This window comes from Aquila chrysaetos, chromosome 10, assembly GCF_900496995.4.
Source record: "Aquila chrysaetos chrysaetos chromosome 10, bAquChr1.4, whole genome shotgun sequence".
NCBI lineage: Eukaryota > Metazoa > Chordata > Aves > Accipitriformes > Accipitridae > Aquila > Aquila chrysaetos.
Genome location: NC_044013.1, coordinates 12112668 through 12126522, shown reverse-complemented (window position 1 = coordinate 12126522; position 13855 = coordinate 12112668). Strand labels below are relative to the sequence as shown.

The 13855-nt window shown below is 38.0% G+C and overlaps 1 protein-coding gene across 9 annotated transcripts in view; it reads left to right on the top strand.

Moving 5' to 3' along the window:
* Positions 1-13855, top strand: part of ARMC9 (armadillo repeat containing 9) — a 72185-nt gene that overhangs the window by 18391 nt on the left and 39939 nt on the right. For 8 of the 9 annotated variants that reach the window (XM_030028270.2, XM_030028274.2, XM_030028272.2 and 5 more), the window contains exon 10: positions 6560-6595. The exons of the other annotated variant lie outside the window; for it this stretch is intronic. In XM_030028270.2, the coding sequence (XP_029884130.1) occupies positions 6560-6595 (36 nt within the window). The remainder of the gene's footprint in view (positions 1-6559; positions 6596-13855) is intronic. 9 annotated transcript variants of the gene reach the window in all.

Genomic DNA, 13855 nt, shown 5'->3' with positions numbered 1-13855 from the left:
AAGATGAGGAGATAATAAAATGTTCCCTTTTCTTTTCTATGTGCTAATGTTTTCAGAGATAAATAGTATTCCTCATTGCTCTTCAAGCTGTTTTAAATGCCCTAGCTTCCCTGTCAGTGGTCAGAACTCCTTTCTCTGACTTGCTGTGTATTTAGGAGGTGCACTCTTAGCAGCTTTTGGAGGCTGCATATCCCAGGGTTTCAGGAAGGAACCAGGATCTCTGTTTGTCTGCTACCTCAACATTAGGGGCTGTCTGTAACTCCTTTCTCCTCAGATTTACACCGTGTCCATGGTGCGTGATTATGCCACGTCCCACTCCATAATGTACCCACCTGCCCCCGCATCTTTCTTCTAACCAACAATTTTCAGGGGTCTTCCCTCTTTCCCTGCCAGTGGCTTTCCAAGATAATGCTTTATGTACCCCAGTAGTCTTCTGCATTTTTGCCATATGACATTGGGGTTGCGTGTGTCTCCCAGCTCCCCTTCCCTGTACTGAGATCATCCATTCTGTATGGCCACGTGCTCTCTTCTATCTGTTCCTGCTCTCTACTTGCATCAAGGCTTCTCTTTTTCTCCTGTGCTTTCAAGGTGCTCCATCTGCCCAGGGTTTCACTCTTACTGTTTCTTTTCTTTCTATCTCAAGTTGATCCTCTGATCTCTTGAACCCTTTTGGGAAGGGGGCAGAGGGAAGAGTGTCATCCTTATGCAGGATGCTGTCTTGTTTCTTTATCCACTCTGCAGAGATTGCAGAAGTGACTGAAGCTGTGTCTTCACTGATAAAATCTGGGTGGATTATTGCTAGACTGCATATGTCTTTCTGCACCCTTGTCACATGCTATTTTAGCATAAACATCTGTCCTTGTACGGTTTAGCCTTTAGGTATAGGCATCTGTTTCCTTCTCTATGAAAAAAAGACTTAAGAGTTTTAAGAACAATAAGTGATCTTTGAAGAAGTGTGTAAGCAGCAGTGTATAAGCACAGTATTTCAGCCAGAATCTCTGTCACTAAAGGTTTTTAAGAACAAGGTAGACAAATGGTTACCATTTACCAGAATGTTTGATGCTTGGCTGCTCCTCCAGGACAGATTAGGTGACCGCTCAAAATCTCTTGCAGCCATACTTCCTCTGTTTCCTTCTACTAAAAGATGCTCAACTGTGAAATGATTGTTGATCTTATGCATCATGTTTATTTACTCCTGCTTCTCTAAAAGTGTCTCTAAAAGCATTTCTGCTCTGGAAATGCCTTTGCCATTATACTTATGCCACTATGGCCACTTTAGCACAGTCTCCAGCTATGTAGATAGACCAGAGAAAGAGGATTTGGTGGTGGTGGATTTTTTCCCTCCTGGAAGTAATTTTTGCCTCCCTTCTGTCCCAAATTAGCCAGGTTAAGACGAGTAAGGCTGTGTTCTTCTAGCACAGTTGTATTTATTTTTATACTAGGCTTTACTCGTGTAACTATTTCTGTGTGACTTTATTGCTCCTTTATCCACACTATTGAGGTAGTTGCTGTGCCAGCTAAGTTCTCTAGTGAAGGACCAGGATAGCTATAGCACTGAGACTGTTTAGATTAAGGGTTTCTCAACTGGTTTACGTCACTCCTTGACAGTGAGTTTATAGTAGCTACTGTGGTTGAAATCTAAGGTTGTTTATACAAGCAGACCCACACACTCAGGCTGAGGCATTAGCCAAGCTTTGGAGGGCTAATCACAGTCTTCGCTTGTAGACCTTCACTGCATCATAACCAGGTTTCCTTAAGTTACCCTTTTGTCCACACTTGATTGATCATGTTTTCTTGTTTGTTTCCCATGTAGAGAGTTCTGGTTTTATACATGAATAGCAAACATGTAGAAACACAAATAAGTGTAAGAAGAAAAAAATAAATATAGCCCATCTTTGAGAAGAAAAATGAAACTTGTTCTTCATCATCCCAAAATACTTCTAAACACTCCCTGACTCTGTTGATCCAGGAAGCCAGATGAGATGGCCGAAAAAACGAATTCTCCGTTTGCCACTAGGCTACTAAGGCATCCCATTACTTTTCCTTCAAGGATTCAAAATACCTCATTGTAATACACTTAGATGTTATTGTTCTATTCTTAAGTGGTTTCAGGTTTTCACATAAGTTTTGGGATAAAGCTGGAGGCATCGTGACCCAGACTAAGTAGTAGCATGAGTTTGCAGCATCTGTGCTGGATTTGTGTTGGAAGGTCCCTTCACTTTTCGCTTATAACTAATTAGAGACACTAGAGTGTGGTCTTTCCAGCTATTCCATTTCACAAAACTCCTGCTGCTGTAAGGAGCAGTCACCTGTATAATTGCAAAGTGAAGAGACTAGCAGAGGGGCAGCTCCTTTGCTCATCCTTACCATTGCGGCACTCTGTAGGCAAGATAAGTGAGAGGTTTAAAAAAAACAAACAACCTCAATGTCTAAAGAGTTTTGGCAGGCATTAAATATGGTGGGTTTTTTGTTCTATTTTTTTCCCCGCTTCACCTTGAGTATTCAGGATTTGACCCTGTCTCACTGACATCACCAATGTCAGGACCAGACCCTTAAATAAATTAGTTTTGGCAGATCAATATCTCTAAATAGATGAGCAGAAAAGAAAATCATTAGCAAGGAAATTACTTTTTTGTTTTACTGACATGCAGCCTTAAATTTCTACCACTTTTACATGGGGGATAAGTGGATGTGCATTACATAGTTTGGAAGAAGGAGGTGCTTGAGTTCAGTCACCTATACTGTCACAAGTCAGGGGACAGTCCAGATTTGGGAGTGGGTTCCGAGAGCAGAAAATGCTAAAGCTGCATCATTCTCTGAGATGTGTACTTGAGCTCTACAGTATGTTTTGGTAAATCAGCTACACTACGCTAGTAGTGTTAAGTTATACTGGGAAGGAGAACTGCACCAGTGTTGTAACCAAAATGAAGTATTGCCCAAGCTAATTAAAGAGTATGCCTTGGATTATACCCTTGGTGGCATTATTTGTATGCAAACTTGATTTTGTTCCCAGTGTATTGTACTCTGAGCTCAATTTTTAATGTCAAGAAAGTAGTATTGTGTAATATAAAGCCTTGAGGTCTCAGGCTTTGAAATTACAATAAAGGTAGCATGTATCACTTACTAATGTGTGCTGTTATTGTACAAACATCAGCTTCCTGGTTTGCCCCCCATGCCATGGCTGAAGGCCTGTCTTTTCATACTTGAAGAAATTCACATCGGGAGGACAAATCCCAGAACAAGTCTTTCTTACTGAACTGGCTTTAAGACCTGAGGCAATGACATCTCTTAACCAAAAGACTTTTGCAGTGTAATCATACCCATGAAATCTTACTTAGCAATGGCTTCTAGTGTTGGCTGTTGCTTTGTGCTCTCCAGTAAGCTGGCTTGGATCTCATTCTTTTGCAGAGCAACTTCATGCCTCTTGCCAGCTCTGTGACCTCTTGGGTCAGCTTGTGAGCCTGATCTACAATCCATTAACAGGATGCATCTGCTGCATGTAGTGGGAGAAAGGCCACACTACTGTGTTACAGTTGAGAGATGTTTCCAAGGCTTCTCTAAAGCCCTGTTCTACCATAAGGCTTTTTTTCTAGCTGCAGTTGAATGTTATCGCCATCTTCCATCATGTAATTTGACATGTGTGGTCCTGAATTGGGAGATAAGAAACCTGAGAGAATTGTCAGAGCAGAAGGTCTGGATCTAAGAATAGGAGGTCAGAGCACCAACTCTGACAAGCTGAGGAAACATTCATTTGAAGATTTAATCAAATTCCTGACTTTCTAATGTTCGTTTGGACAGGGAACTGATGTGGGTAATGGTAAATTTGAAAAGAATAGTTTTAAATACAGTGATCTATCATAGTCCCTTATATCTTTAATACTCTTGAGTTTACTTCAGTTTTACTTTTTTTTTTTAACTTTTTTTTTTTTCTTACTATTAGTGATTTGTCTGGTGGGTAAGAAGCATGGATTGTAGTTTTTTGATGCCTGCAATTTTCTGTTTACACACATCATGAAGCCAAGAGGATTCTGGCTGTTTATTGCTGAAGCGTTGTACATTCACTCCCCATCGAAAGTTGGCATAGGCTCAAGTCTTAAACAAATAGATTTTCAGATTCAAGTAAGATGTACACCTTCCTGGAATTTCTTGGATTAGGGATAATGTAGTAAGATTCTCTAACCTTTGGATTAAAGGGAAAACAGGAACTGCTTCTTCAGATGCATGGTTTCTGTCAATAGTCAAGATGTGTGTTAACCACTGGAGAATCTTTCTGTGACTAGAAAGCTGTATAGTTGTTTGCATATGTTGCTCCTGTATCATGGAATAGAATAAATGCCCATTATGTTTTTACTGCTGTTCAGTCTGATTACATTTACCTGTAGCTACAATTAGGTGAATTAATGTCCCTTGCAAGTTTTAGGTTTCTTTTGGCACAACTCTTGAAGCTGTGGAAAAATTATTATTTTTTTAGTTCTGTCACTGGACAAAAGCACCAGCTCTTCTGTAAAGTTAAGTTGTCATTTACAAACTGTAAATGAGGAATTTTTTTCGTTTTCTGGGCTAGCTGTAAAGACTAGCGTGGGCTAATTTTTTTCTTGTGCTCTGTGCTTTTTTCCTCAAACATGCTTTTACTGCAAATGCAAACATGCCATCAAGCTGCAATAGTTGGTGGCAGGTAGTCTGTTTCTTAATTGTGAAACAGTTTTCTGCACAAGGAGATCACATAAAACCTAGGAGACAGTCTAGCAGAAGCTTTTTGTTTTGTTTTGTTTTAATTACTCTGAACCATTCAGAGTGGATTCACCAAGCATTACATTGATATATGCTCTTTCATTTAAAAATAATATGCATGTTACAACAAACGGCATCTACCCTAAGCAAGCTTTTCTTAGGATGAAATATATCAGTCTTCTCCATCCCTGTGCATGGGATGATTCTTGTATGTTACCACTCATATATGGTAAGGAAGAAACAAACCTACCTCTTTATGTAAGCAAAGAGGTGGGTTTTTTCTGCTGATACAGTATATGATGCCTTTTTCACAAGTTGCTGCAGGTGATAAAACTACCTGCAGCAACTTGGGCAGGTTTTTTTGTTTGCATAAATTCCTCATCTCTAAAGGTAAGGTGTTGCCATCAGTAGGGGTTTGCAGAAACTTTTCCTGTTATTGTCCTCAAATCACAGAATAGACCAGGTTGGAAGGGACCTTGAAAGGTTGCCTGGTCCAACCTTTTGTGGTTTCCTTTAACATTAAAACTTTCCTTTAACGTCATCCTTGTCTTGATGCCTATGTACATTTTCACTGGCTCAGGTCATGTGTGTGTTGAAATAACCTGTATCATGACGAGAGGACATCTCCTGGTTTCTTTTGCTCACTTACTGGTCTCTATTGATGTTGTCCTTTGTCTTGAATTTAATTTTAAAATGTCTTCACCACAAACTGTCTGTATGTGTGTATAGCACTGTGAAAGTTAAAATACTTGTTCACATAAGGGAATTCAGAGTGTAATGGTAATAAAAAGAATAATGTTACATTTAAAATTTATAATTATAAATTTATAATAAATTTAAAAGATTTTTAAATTTGGTTAAAGAATAAAAGAACTTTATTTTCTGCTCACAGTGAAGAGTGGCAAGTTTCTTATACCTTCTGTATAAGGCTGTATATATCTGTTAAACAGGAACCTGCTAAATACAGTGTTTATGTGCTTATTCATCTGCACAAATATGTCCTCTAAAGTAAATATTGGCAGGTTTGCACAAAAATACTAGAAGCAGAATAATTAATGTTGGTCTTATTTCATTGTGTTGAACTGTGTACTTTTATTTTGAATTAAGACTCTTCTTTTTAGATACAAAGCTGTTCTAAGTTAAATATTTTAGTCTAATTAAAGAGAACATGGCATATTTTGTACTAAACTACTCAAACCATTAATTATCACCATTTTTTATTTTAGTAACTAAATCTTAGGTTTCCTTCCAGAGACTTTTTCTTAATTTATCCTTGGAGCCTTTTGGGATGAGGAATTGATAACATTTCTCAAACACCTTAAATTGTCTCTCTCAGCTTTCATTATGTGCTGGTGAGAAACTCCAATCAAAGCAAGTATGGAGAATACTTCCAGCTGCTGTCTCAGAAGCTGAGGTCTTCTGATCGATATCATGTTCATTGGTATCTCTCTCTTAGCTGCTTCAGTGTAGTGAACTATAGAAGTCATATATTCACATAAATGTGTCAGTGCTTGGTATGCAGCTATTCTAACTGACAGTTATAATGGAATAATGTGCAGACTAGATATGTTTGCTAGGTATTGAAAGGGGAACGTGTAATGTAAATATATCACAAGAGAGACACATTGATTTCAGTCCTAAAAAATACTTGTATGTGGATTGACAGAAGGTGCTTATACATTTCTTTTCAAAGCTAATAGTCTGTTAATTTTTAGCTAATTTTGATTTGTTGGTTTTTTTTAGAACTGTGCATTTCTCTGTGATTTATTTCTGTTAACTTATTTTTTTAATCTTCTTTATTTTAATGTGTGCCTGTTTGCCCATAAAGGGATATTACTCTATGAGCCCTTGTGATGACGGATATGTAAGTGTCTATATCTTTATATCCTTTCACATTGCCTGCTTAGTCTGTCACAGTCTATATTTCTCTTCATTTCACAATGTATAACAATTTTCTGTGCATTTTAACTTGTCATGACATTAACTCGTATGGTTTATGAAGAGCCAAAAAATGCGCAAGGCCTGGAATTTCTGCATGGAGAACAGAAATTCTGAGTAACCTTATGGCTTCATAATATGCATAACACAGCATGTCAACAAAAGAGCCGCTTTGTCCACAAATTTTACATTAAACACAGCTTCTTACAGCATGCAGAAAGCAATTGTTTCTTCCACCTGAACATCAGTGTATATATCATACAATGTCTCTGAAGTGTGCCAACACCAGCTGATCCCACAACACCTTTGACAAAGCAAATAAATATTATTGCTTAAGATAATACAGCAAAATGAGTTGTGTTCCTCAGAGGTGTGTCGTATTTTACTTATTTGTATTTTTAATTTCTAAAGCGAAACTTTATTTCTGTAGTAAAGACTATAAAATTCTCTCATACAATTAAAATGGATCCTCTTTCACTGAAAACTGAAAAAGCAAAACAGTGTTCTGTGTACTGCCTGTGACTTCTGTAACCCAGATGGAAGTTTGTATTCTGGCATTATTACAAGTACACCATAAGTATCTAATTTTGCCCATAGTCAGTGCATTCTTTGCAAAGAGAGGAAATGAGTCTACTTCTATGTAACTCTGTATGTAATCAATTCATAAAAGTGATTGACACCAATTCTGAAAAATGTTGGTCAGTATTCTACTTTAAAATAATCCATATTTATGTTTTTATCACTTTCTTTGTGTAAAACAAGATTTCATCTTTCAAGAAAAACTACCCTTTTTTTTTTTTTTTCTTTTTCAAATGTATTCGTCACCTGGAATTACAGTAACCCCTGTGGGCACTCAACTTCCTGCCTAAAACAACATTTTGTTTTGAGAAATAGTCATAGAATTATTGAATGCAAGGGACTATTTCTTTCATGCTTCTTTTTATCTTGATGTAGAGATTACTATCCACATTCACCTGTATTAATCAACCTGTTCCTGTTGATGATGTGAATGGTCATAATGGACACCTTTTGCTTGATGCTTAGTATTTTTTGTTCCCTCTCATAATGGTCTGTTTTGAGATTGAGTAAAAGTTGATTATAGATGAGCAGTTATGAATTAAATGATCTTTGCTAAGAGAAGTTTTGCCCTTATATAGGTAGCTTTAGTTAAATGTAACTTTATACGATGTAGAATGTAATAACTTACAATGCAGAGTTGCTTATAAGATTTTTGTAAAACTATCTAATTCTGAGGTATTTCTTGAATTCATAGATAGCTTTCAGCCTCCCTTCACTGTTTATATATAGTATCTTATACTGTTTTCTGACATTTTGTCTTGTCATTGCATTATCACATAGTATTACAGTGTGACTTTATGTACACTTAAGATGTCTTAGAGAATCTGTTTTATATGCCAAGTGGGAAGTTTTCACAACAGGATATCTCTAGTTTAAGTAAGGAAAAAAAAAATTAAAAACATTTGCAGATCTCCTTACAAAGTAAATTTGCATAGCCCCAGTAGATCTGCCAGGTTACACAAGCTCGGAGTCTAATCTGTCATAGGCTGCGTGTAGCAGGCTTGTTGTCATTAGCGTATAACAAATGAGCTCAACATAAATTTTTGAGTTCTAATGATATGTACAAATTTGCTCAAACTTTGGTTTTACTCTTCACATATTCATCACGTATCTTTGATTATTAATTCTGAATCTGTGTTGAATTTACACTGAGTTCTTATAGCACATTTTCAGAGTGGTAACGGAGGACAGAATCTGGCTTTCAGCTTTAGCCTTCAGCATATTGTGAATATATACATCAAATAGCAAAGTGGAGTTGGTTTGAATACAGGGCTACAGTATTTGATAAAATCAATTGTGGTTTTGGCTTGCACATGAAATGCATCTGTTTTCTTTTATAAATATTGATTTTTTTTATTTTTTTTCCCCTTTGAACTTCTTTGTTTTATTCCATGCTGTTCGTATTCATGCCTCGCTTTGTTCAAAAATGAAGGGCTGCCATCTGTGGCTAGTCTGCATCGTGACAGAATTACTTGGCTTAATATGGCACCTGGTTTGGCTTTGGCAAGAACCAACACAAACATAAGTCATACCCCATGATCCTACCAGAATAAGCTGTGCTTGGGCTGTTGTTTTCTTGGTTTTTTTTCTTTTCCTTTCCTTAAGACACCTAGTTTCTGCATGTGTTTCAATTATGACATACGATTCTGTCTCAAGATAGGTTTTGCATGAAAATTATTTTCTTCAAGATTAAGTCTGTGAATGTTGGGAGTCATGTATGCCCCGTGTTCTTCACTCTCTGTCATTCACTGGCAATTTGAGGAATACTGTTACTCAAAAGGTTGAATTAATATTTAACCTGTTCCAGGAAAGGTAAGATTGGGGAAAGGGCTTGGGAGAAAATGCTGAGGAAATAAATGCTTTTTAATCTAAGAAAACTGGTAGTAAAGAGGAGCTATGTAAACTTGGCTGATTGAGGCATCATCTGGTGGTTGACATGATGGATGTGTAATGAGGAAGTTACCTGTCAGCAGTGCCTTTGACTCTGCCTTTCCGTCTGTGGCCTTGGATTCATCACCTGGGGATGAAGATCGTAAGGTTTCTACTAACCTTATAAGAATATTAAGAATTTACTTTCTGTAGAGAGTGCTTTGAGGGCTATGAATGCACAGTGCTGATGGTTTTACTTTCTTTTGTCCAGTTATTTAAAAGCAGCTGTTTTAAAGAAGGCCCAGCTTTCCAGCATCCAAATACTCTCTCTCTCAAAAACACAGTACAGTTGGAGTTTTTGCACTATTGCCACAGAAACGACAAGATATCAGAGTTCAGCTGTTTAGATTTGAGAATGAACACCAGGAAAGAGAAGAACGGATCTGTGAGGATCAAAAAACCAAAAGGCTGGTGGGCTCTGTTCTGCCCGCTTCCAGGCTTCAGTATTAACCTTTTCTTCAGTTAAATGTATCCCTTTGTTCCTAAGAATCATTTTAAAGGGCTTCATGCTTTTACATGTATCTGCAACATAGAAGTCCGTTTTTAAAAGCGTATAGCTACAGTTTTGCAAAGAACTTAAAAGTTTTGTTATTAATTTGGTGGTAGGGCAGGTTTTTGTTCCCAAGATTCATTGCTTTTGCTTTCCCTGGTACTGACGTGTTGAGAGGGGTGGAGGCTGGTTCCGCTGGCACTCCTGCCAGAAGTAATGCATGTGGAAGCTTGGCTTTGGATCTGCTGTGTACAGAGATAATGGTGAAGGCAATGACCTTTTTCTACTGGCTAGATTATATGTCTTAAATGAAGTAAGTGTGCTGACGTAAGTAAGCCCAAGAGCTGATTTGTAGGATGCAGCTCTATTTAAGGTGTGGTTTTCCTTTTGTTAAGGCTAATGCGCAAGTCAAGAACTAGAGCTTAAGACAGCTTTTTGGGGCTAGGTTATGTAAAGATATTTAACTCGGTAAATATCCTGAGATTGGGACATCTTGGATTCTGTACCAAAGAGGAGAAACGGAAACAAACAAACAAATACTACCTAGTGAAATGCGAAAGGAGGTGCTGAGGTGGAACTGTATTTGCTTTGGTGGGCTGCCTGCTAGGGAATTCCTAATGTGCATTTACCCTTCCCTGCTTGTATGGGGCAGGGCACTTTGTAAGGTGGAAAAGAGCACTCTGCTTAAGGAATAAGAATATTAAACCAAGTTAAAATTAAATGTTAGGATGGGTCTGTATTTCGCTGTCTTAATTAGAAATGTTTATGTGAAGGAAGCCATGAAATCTTCAGCAGAGTTTGGGTCATATTCCCCAGGCTTATTTTCCACCCGAGTCCATAACCCAGTGCTTCCTATTGCCAAGACTGCTGCTTCCAACTGGTCAAATCTGCCAGCGTTGAAATGAGGTGTGGAACTTGGTACAAACCATTTATGGCTTGTTGGGGGTATCAGCGCGAGTTCTGTGCTGGCACAGGCACCCCTTGATGCTGCTGCAGGAGGTGGCGAAAGCAGCCAGGGAATGGGTGCAGAGGTGGTGCTGGCCAAACTGGCAGTAGTCTGGGAGCGAGAGCTGAAGAGGCCATGGTGTGAGGAGGAGAAAGGCTGGCAGGGTAGTGGGGTTCTGAGGGTCTGGGGTACTGCATGTCTTTCTTCTTTAAAAACGAGGATAAAAAGATGAAAAGTTGAGAATCTATGGCAAGAGGTAGCGTGGATGTTAAATTGAATGATCAGCACTTGGTGGTACTGTATTTGGATCACTTGTTGGAAAACTAAACTGACTGAAATTCTCTTCAGACCCATTTAACAACAGATGGAGAGTGTGCGATGCTGTCCCTCAGCATGCTGTGTGCTTCACAGGGTGACTCAACTGTCTGAACCAAAGTAGTGCAGACCCTGAAATCGTAGCTCTGTGAGCCACAGGAGAGCTGCTGCATTGCGTAACTGCCAAAAAATGCCCAGAAATATAATTCTCTAGCAATATTTTACTGCAGTCCTTGTTCTCAGAAATTACTTTATAAAATAGAGACCTAAATAAATTCCAAACCAGGAAAATACTAGTACCAGAGTTGTTACTGTACTGTATCAGCTGTTGTTAACTTATTTTGCAGAATTATTCTGTCATAATCAAACACTAAATCTGCTGGTTTTCTGTTTGTGGTAGTTGTGTGATGAGCATTTGATTGTTTAATTGCAAAATAATTTTTAGCTCTTGCACGCTGCCATTCATTGGTAGATCTCAAAAACCAGCTTATCAAGAGATTGATGCCTGTGTCTGCTTTCCAGATGAGAAAAATCAAGGCCCAGAGATGTGAAATGACACGTTTAAATTCTGTCTGTAGTTGGTAGCTGAATCGGGGCTAGAAGCATATCTCCTGAGACCCAAGCTTACTCAGTGTGCCATACTGGAGGAGTACAGATTAGCTTACTTATGACTAATTGCAATCATGTAGATGAAGATGAAGAAAGGAAATCTCTGCCTGTAACATGGTGGCATTCTTTCTGCTTATCAGTGGTGCTGACCATAGTCAGTCAGATTCAGAAATGAAGGTGCAGTGAAGGGCAAACTAGCCCTGAAAAACTTTTCCTGTTTCTGTTTTGCCTCATTGAACCTGACGTAGTATGAACTGTATCCTTATTGTTTTCCCAGAAACACCAAAAGCCTGAGAGAGCTTCCTTCCTCCTGTGCAGGTTCTAGACTGATAAACTTGGGTCTGATCAGAAAAGTGAGTGCTGGACAAGAAGCCTCTCCATCTTGGTCACCCAGCCCACAGAGCTCCAGTATAGGGACTGCCTCACTGTGTGGTGCCTTTTTGGTCCAGGAAGACTGCAGAGCCAAATCATACTAAATGCTTTGCTGTGCTCCGTCTGCCAGCTTAAAAAGTAATTTGGGAATTAATAGGACTTTGTCCTGCTTGATCTGACTGATTTTTAAAAATATGAACTTTTTTCCAGTTGAAGTTTCTGTAGTTTGAAATTTATATAGGCTTGCAAAAATCTTACACTTGCCAAAAAAGTTTTATTTGTATGGAAGGGTGATGCATGTATCTTTACCAATTATATATCCTTTAGTTAGATTTTGGTTGGAGCACATGTTTTTCTTTCTAAGGCAGCAAAGAAGTGGTGGGTAAAAAGGACTCTGCTGAGAAGCAGAGAGCTTTTATATACATCTATTTACTCTTAGTGACCTGCTCTATTACTTTTCTCAATACTGTTCTTCTCATCTTCAAGGGCTCTGTCATTTCTTTTGCTTTAACATACTATAGTCACTTTCTTCCCCATTTCCTTTAATGGAGAAGGGTGCTGAGGAAGGCAACGAAAATGATTTGTGATTTCATTGTGCACTCGGGTACAAGATGATAGCTTTTTACTGGGAAAATAGTTTGTTTAAACAGAAGTTAGCTTTTGATATTTATCAAAAATGTTAAGGAAAATTAATACAAATAAACGTGAGGAAAACAGTTTAGGAAGATATGATACTTTGAAAGACTTTTGTATTGTGTAAAATAAACCATGATTTGAGAACTGCTGTCAAGACAGGTTAATTTTGAAGTGTATGACCTGTTAATTGTCTATTGTGTACAAGTCATTCATTGACTTAAACGTAATATAAAATGCTTTCCAATGTGCGTATAAGCTTATTTCACATCTAAGAGAGCAGTTCCTTGTATTACAAAGGATACCCATGAGGTAGTGTGTTCAAGAATATTTCAGCTGGTGTAATTCAATATTCTCTATGGTATTTCATGCTTTTTGTCTCCTCAATCCCTCAGTTTTAAATCTGACAATAGACATTGATTATATAGCTCCCACTGAAAGAGGCTAGGTTAGAAGAGAAGACCAGTTTTAAAGGCATAAGTGGTAATGAGAGATTTTTTAGAAAGTGAATAGGGAGATCAACACAAAGAGACGACACTGAATATTCTGCGAATATGGCATGTAGTTGACATCAGAATGCATGATATGAAGCACTCTTATGCCAGAATTGCTGCTTCTTGGCTCACCTACAAGTAGCTCTAGCACAAAATATTTACTGAAGCAGACAACTTTTATATGGAACTTTTATATGATGTTGATATTTTTAAGTTTTGACTTGTTCAGCAGTGGTGCCTGCATATGCTCTGTGTCACACTGCATCAGAGAGGAAATATTCAGGCTTAAATTCAGCTTATCCTATGCAGAACCACTGAGAAATGGCATGCTGTTCCATATTGGGTTTTATCCATACTAGAATACCTAGTCTTTTCTTCACATATTAGTAGTTATATATAGGGATATACATTAGTAGCAACAGGCACTCTGATAACATTAGTGTCGAAACAAAGAATTCCAGCAAACTTGAATGCAGTAATACATGCTAGGTCTCCAGTGAAATATTACTGCAACTTTAAGGTACAAAAATTTTGGAAGTCAATAAATGTGTTTAGCAAGTTTTTCATCTTCCTCAGTGGGCTTCAGATGGTAGTTTCTACTCACTTTTTTCCCTTTATATATATATTTTTTAAATGCTTCAAGTGTAGGTAATTTTTGGAGTATGGCAGTGAAGATAACATAGCCAGATCATAACAAAGGAGGTTTTTACCTGTGAAACACTTTAAGGGAAAAGAAAGATAAACTCTGAAGTCCTCTCCTTTAGCTATGCTTCTATTTTTCAACATAGGTGCTATAGGAAAAGAACTGCAGAACCTCAG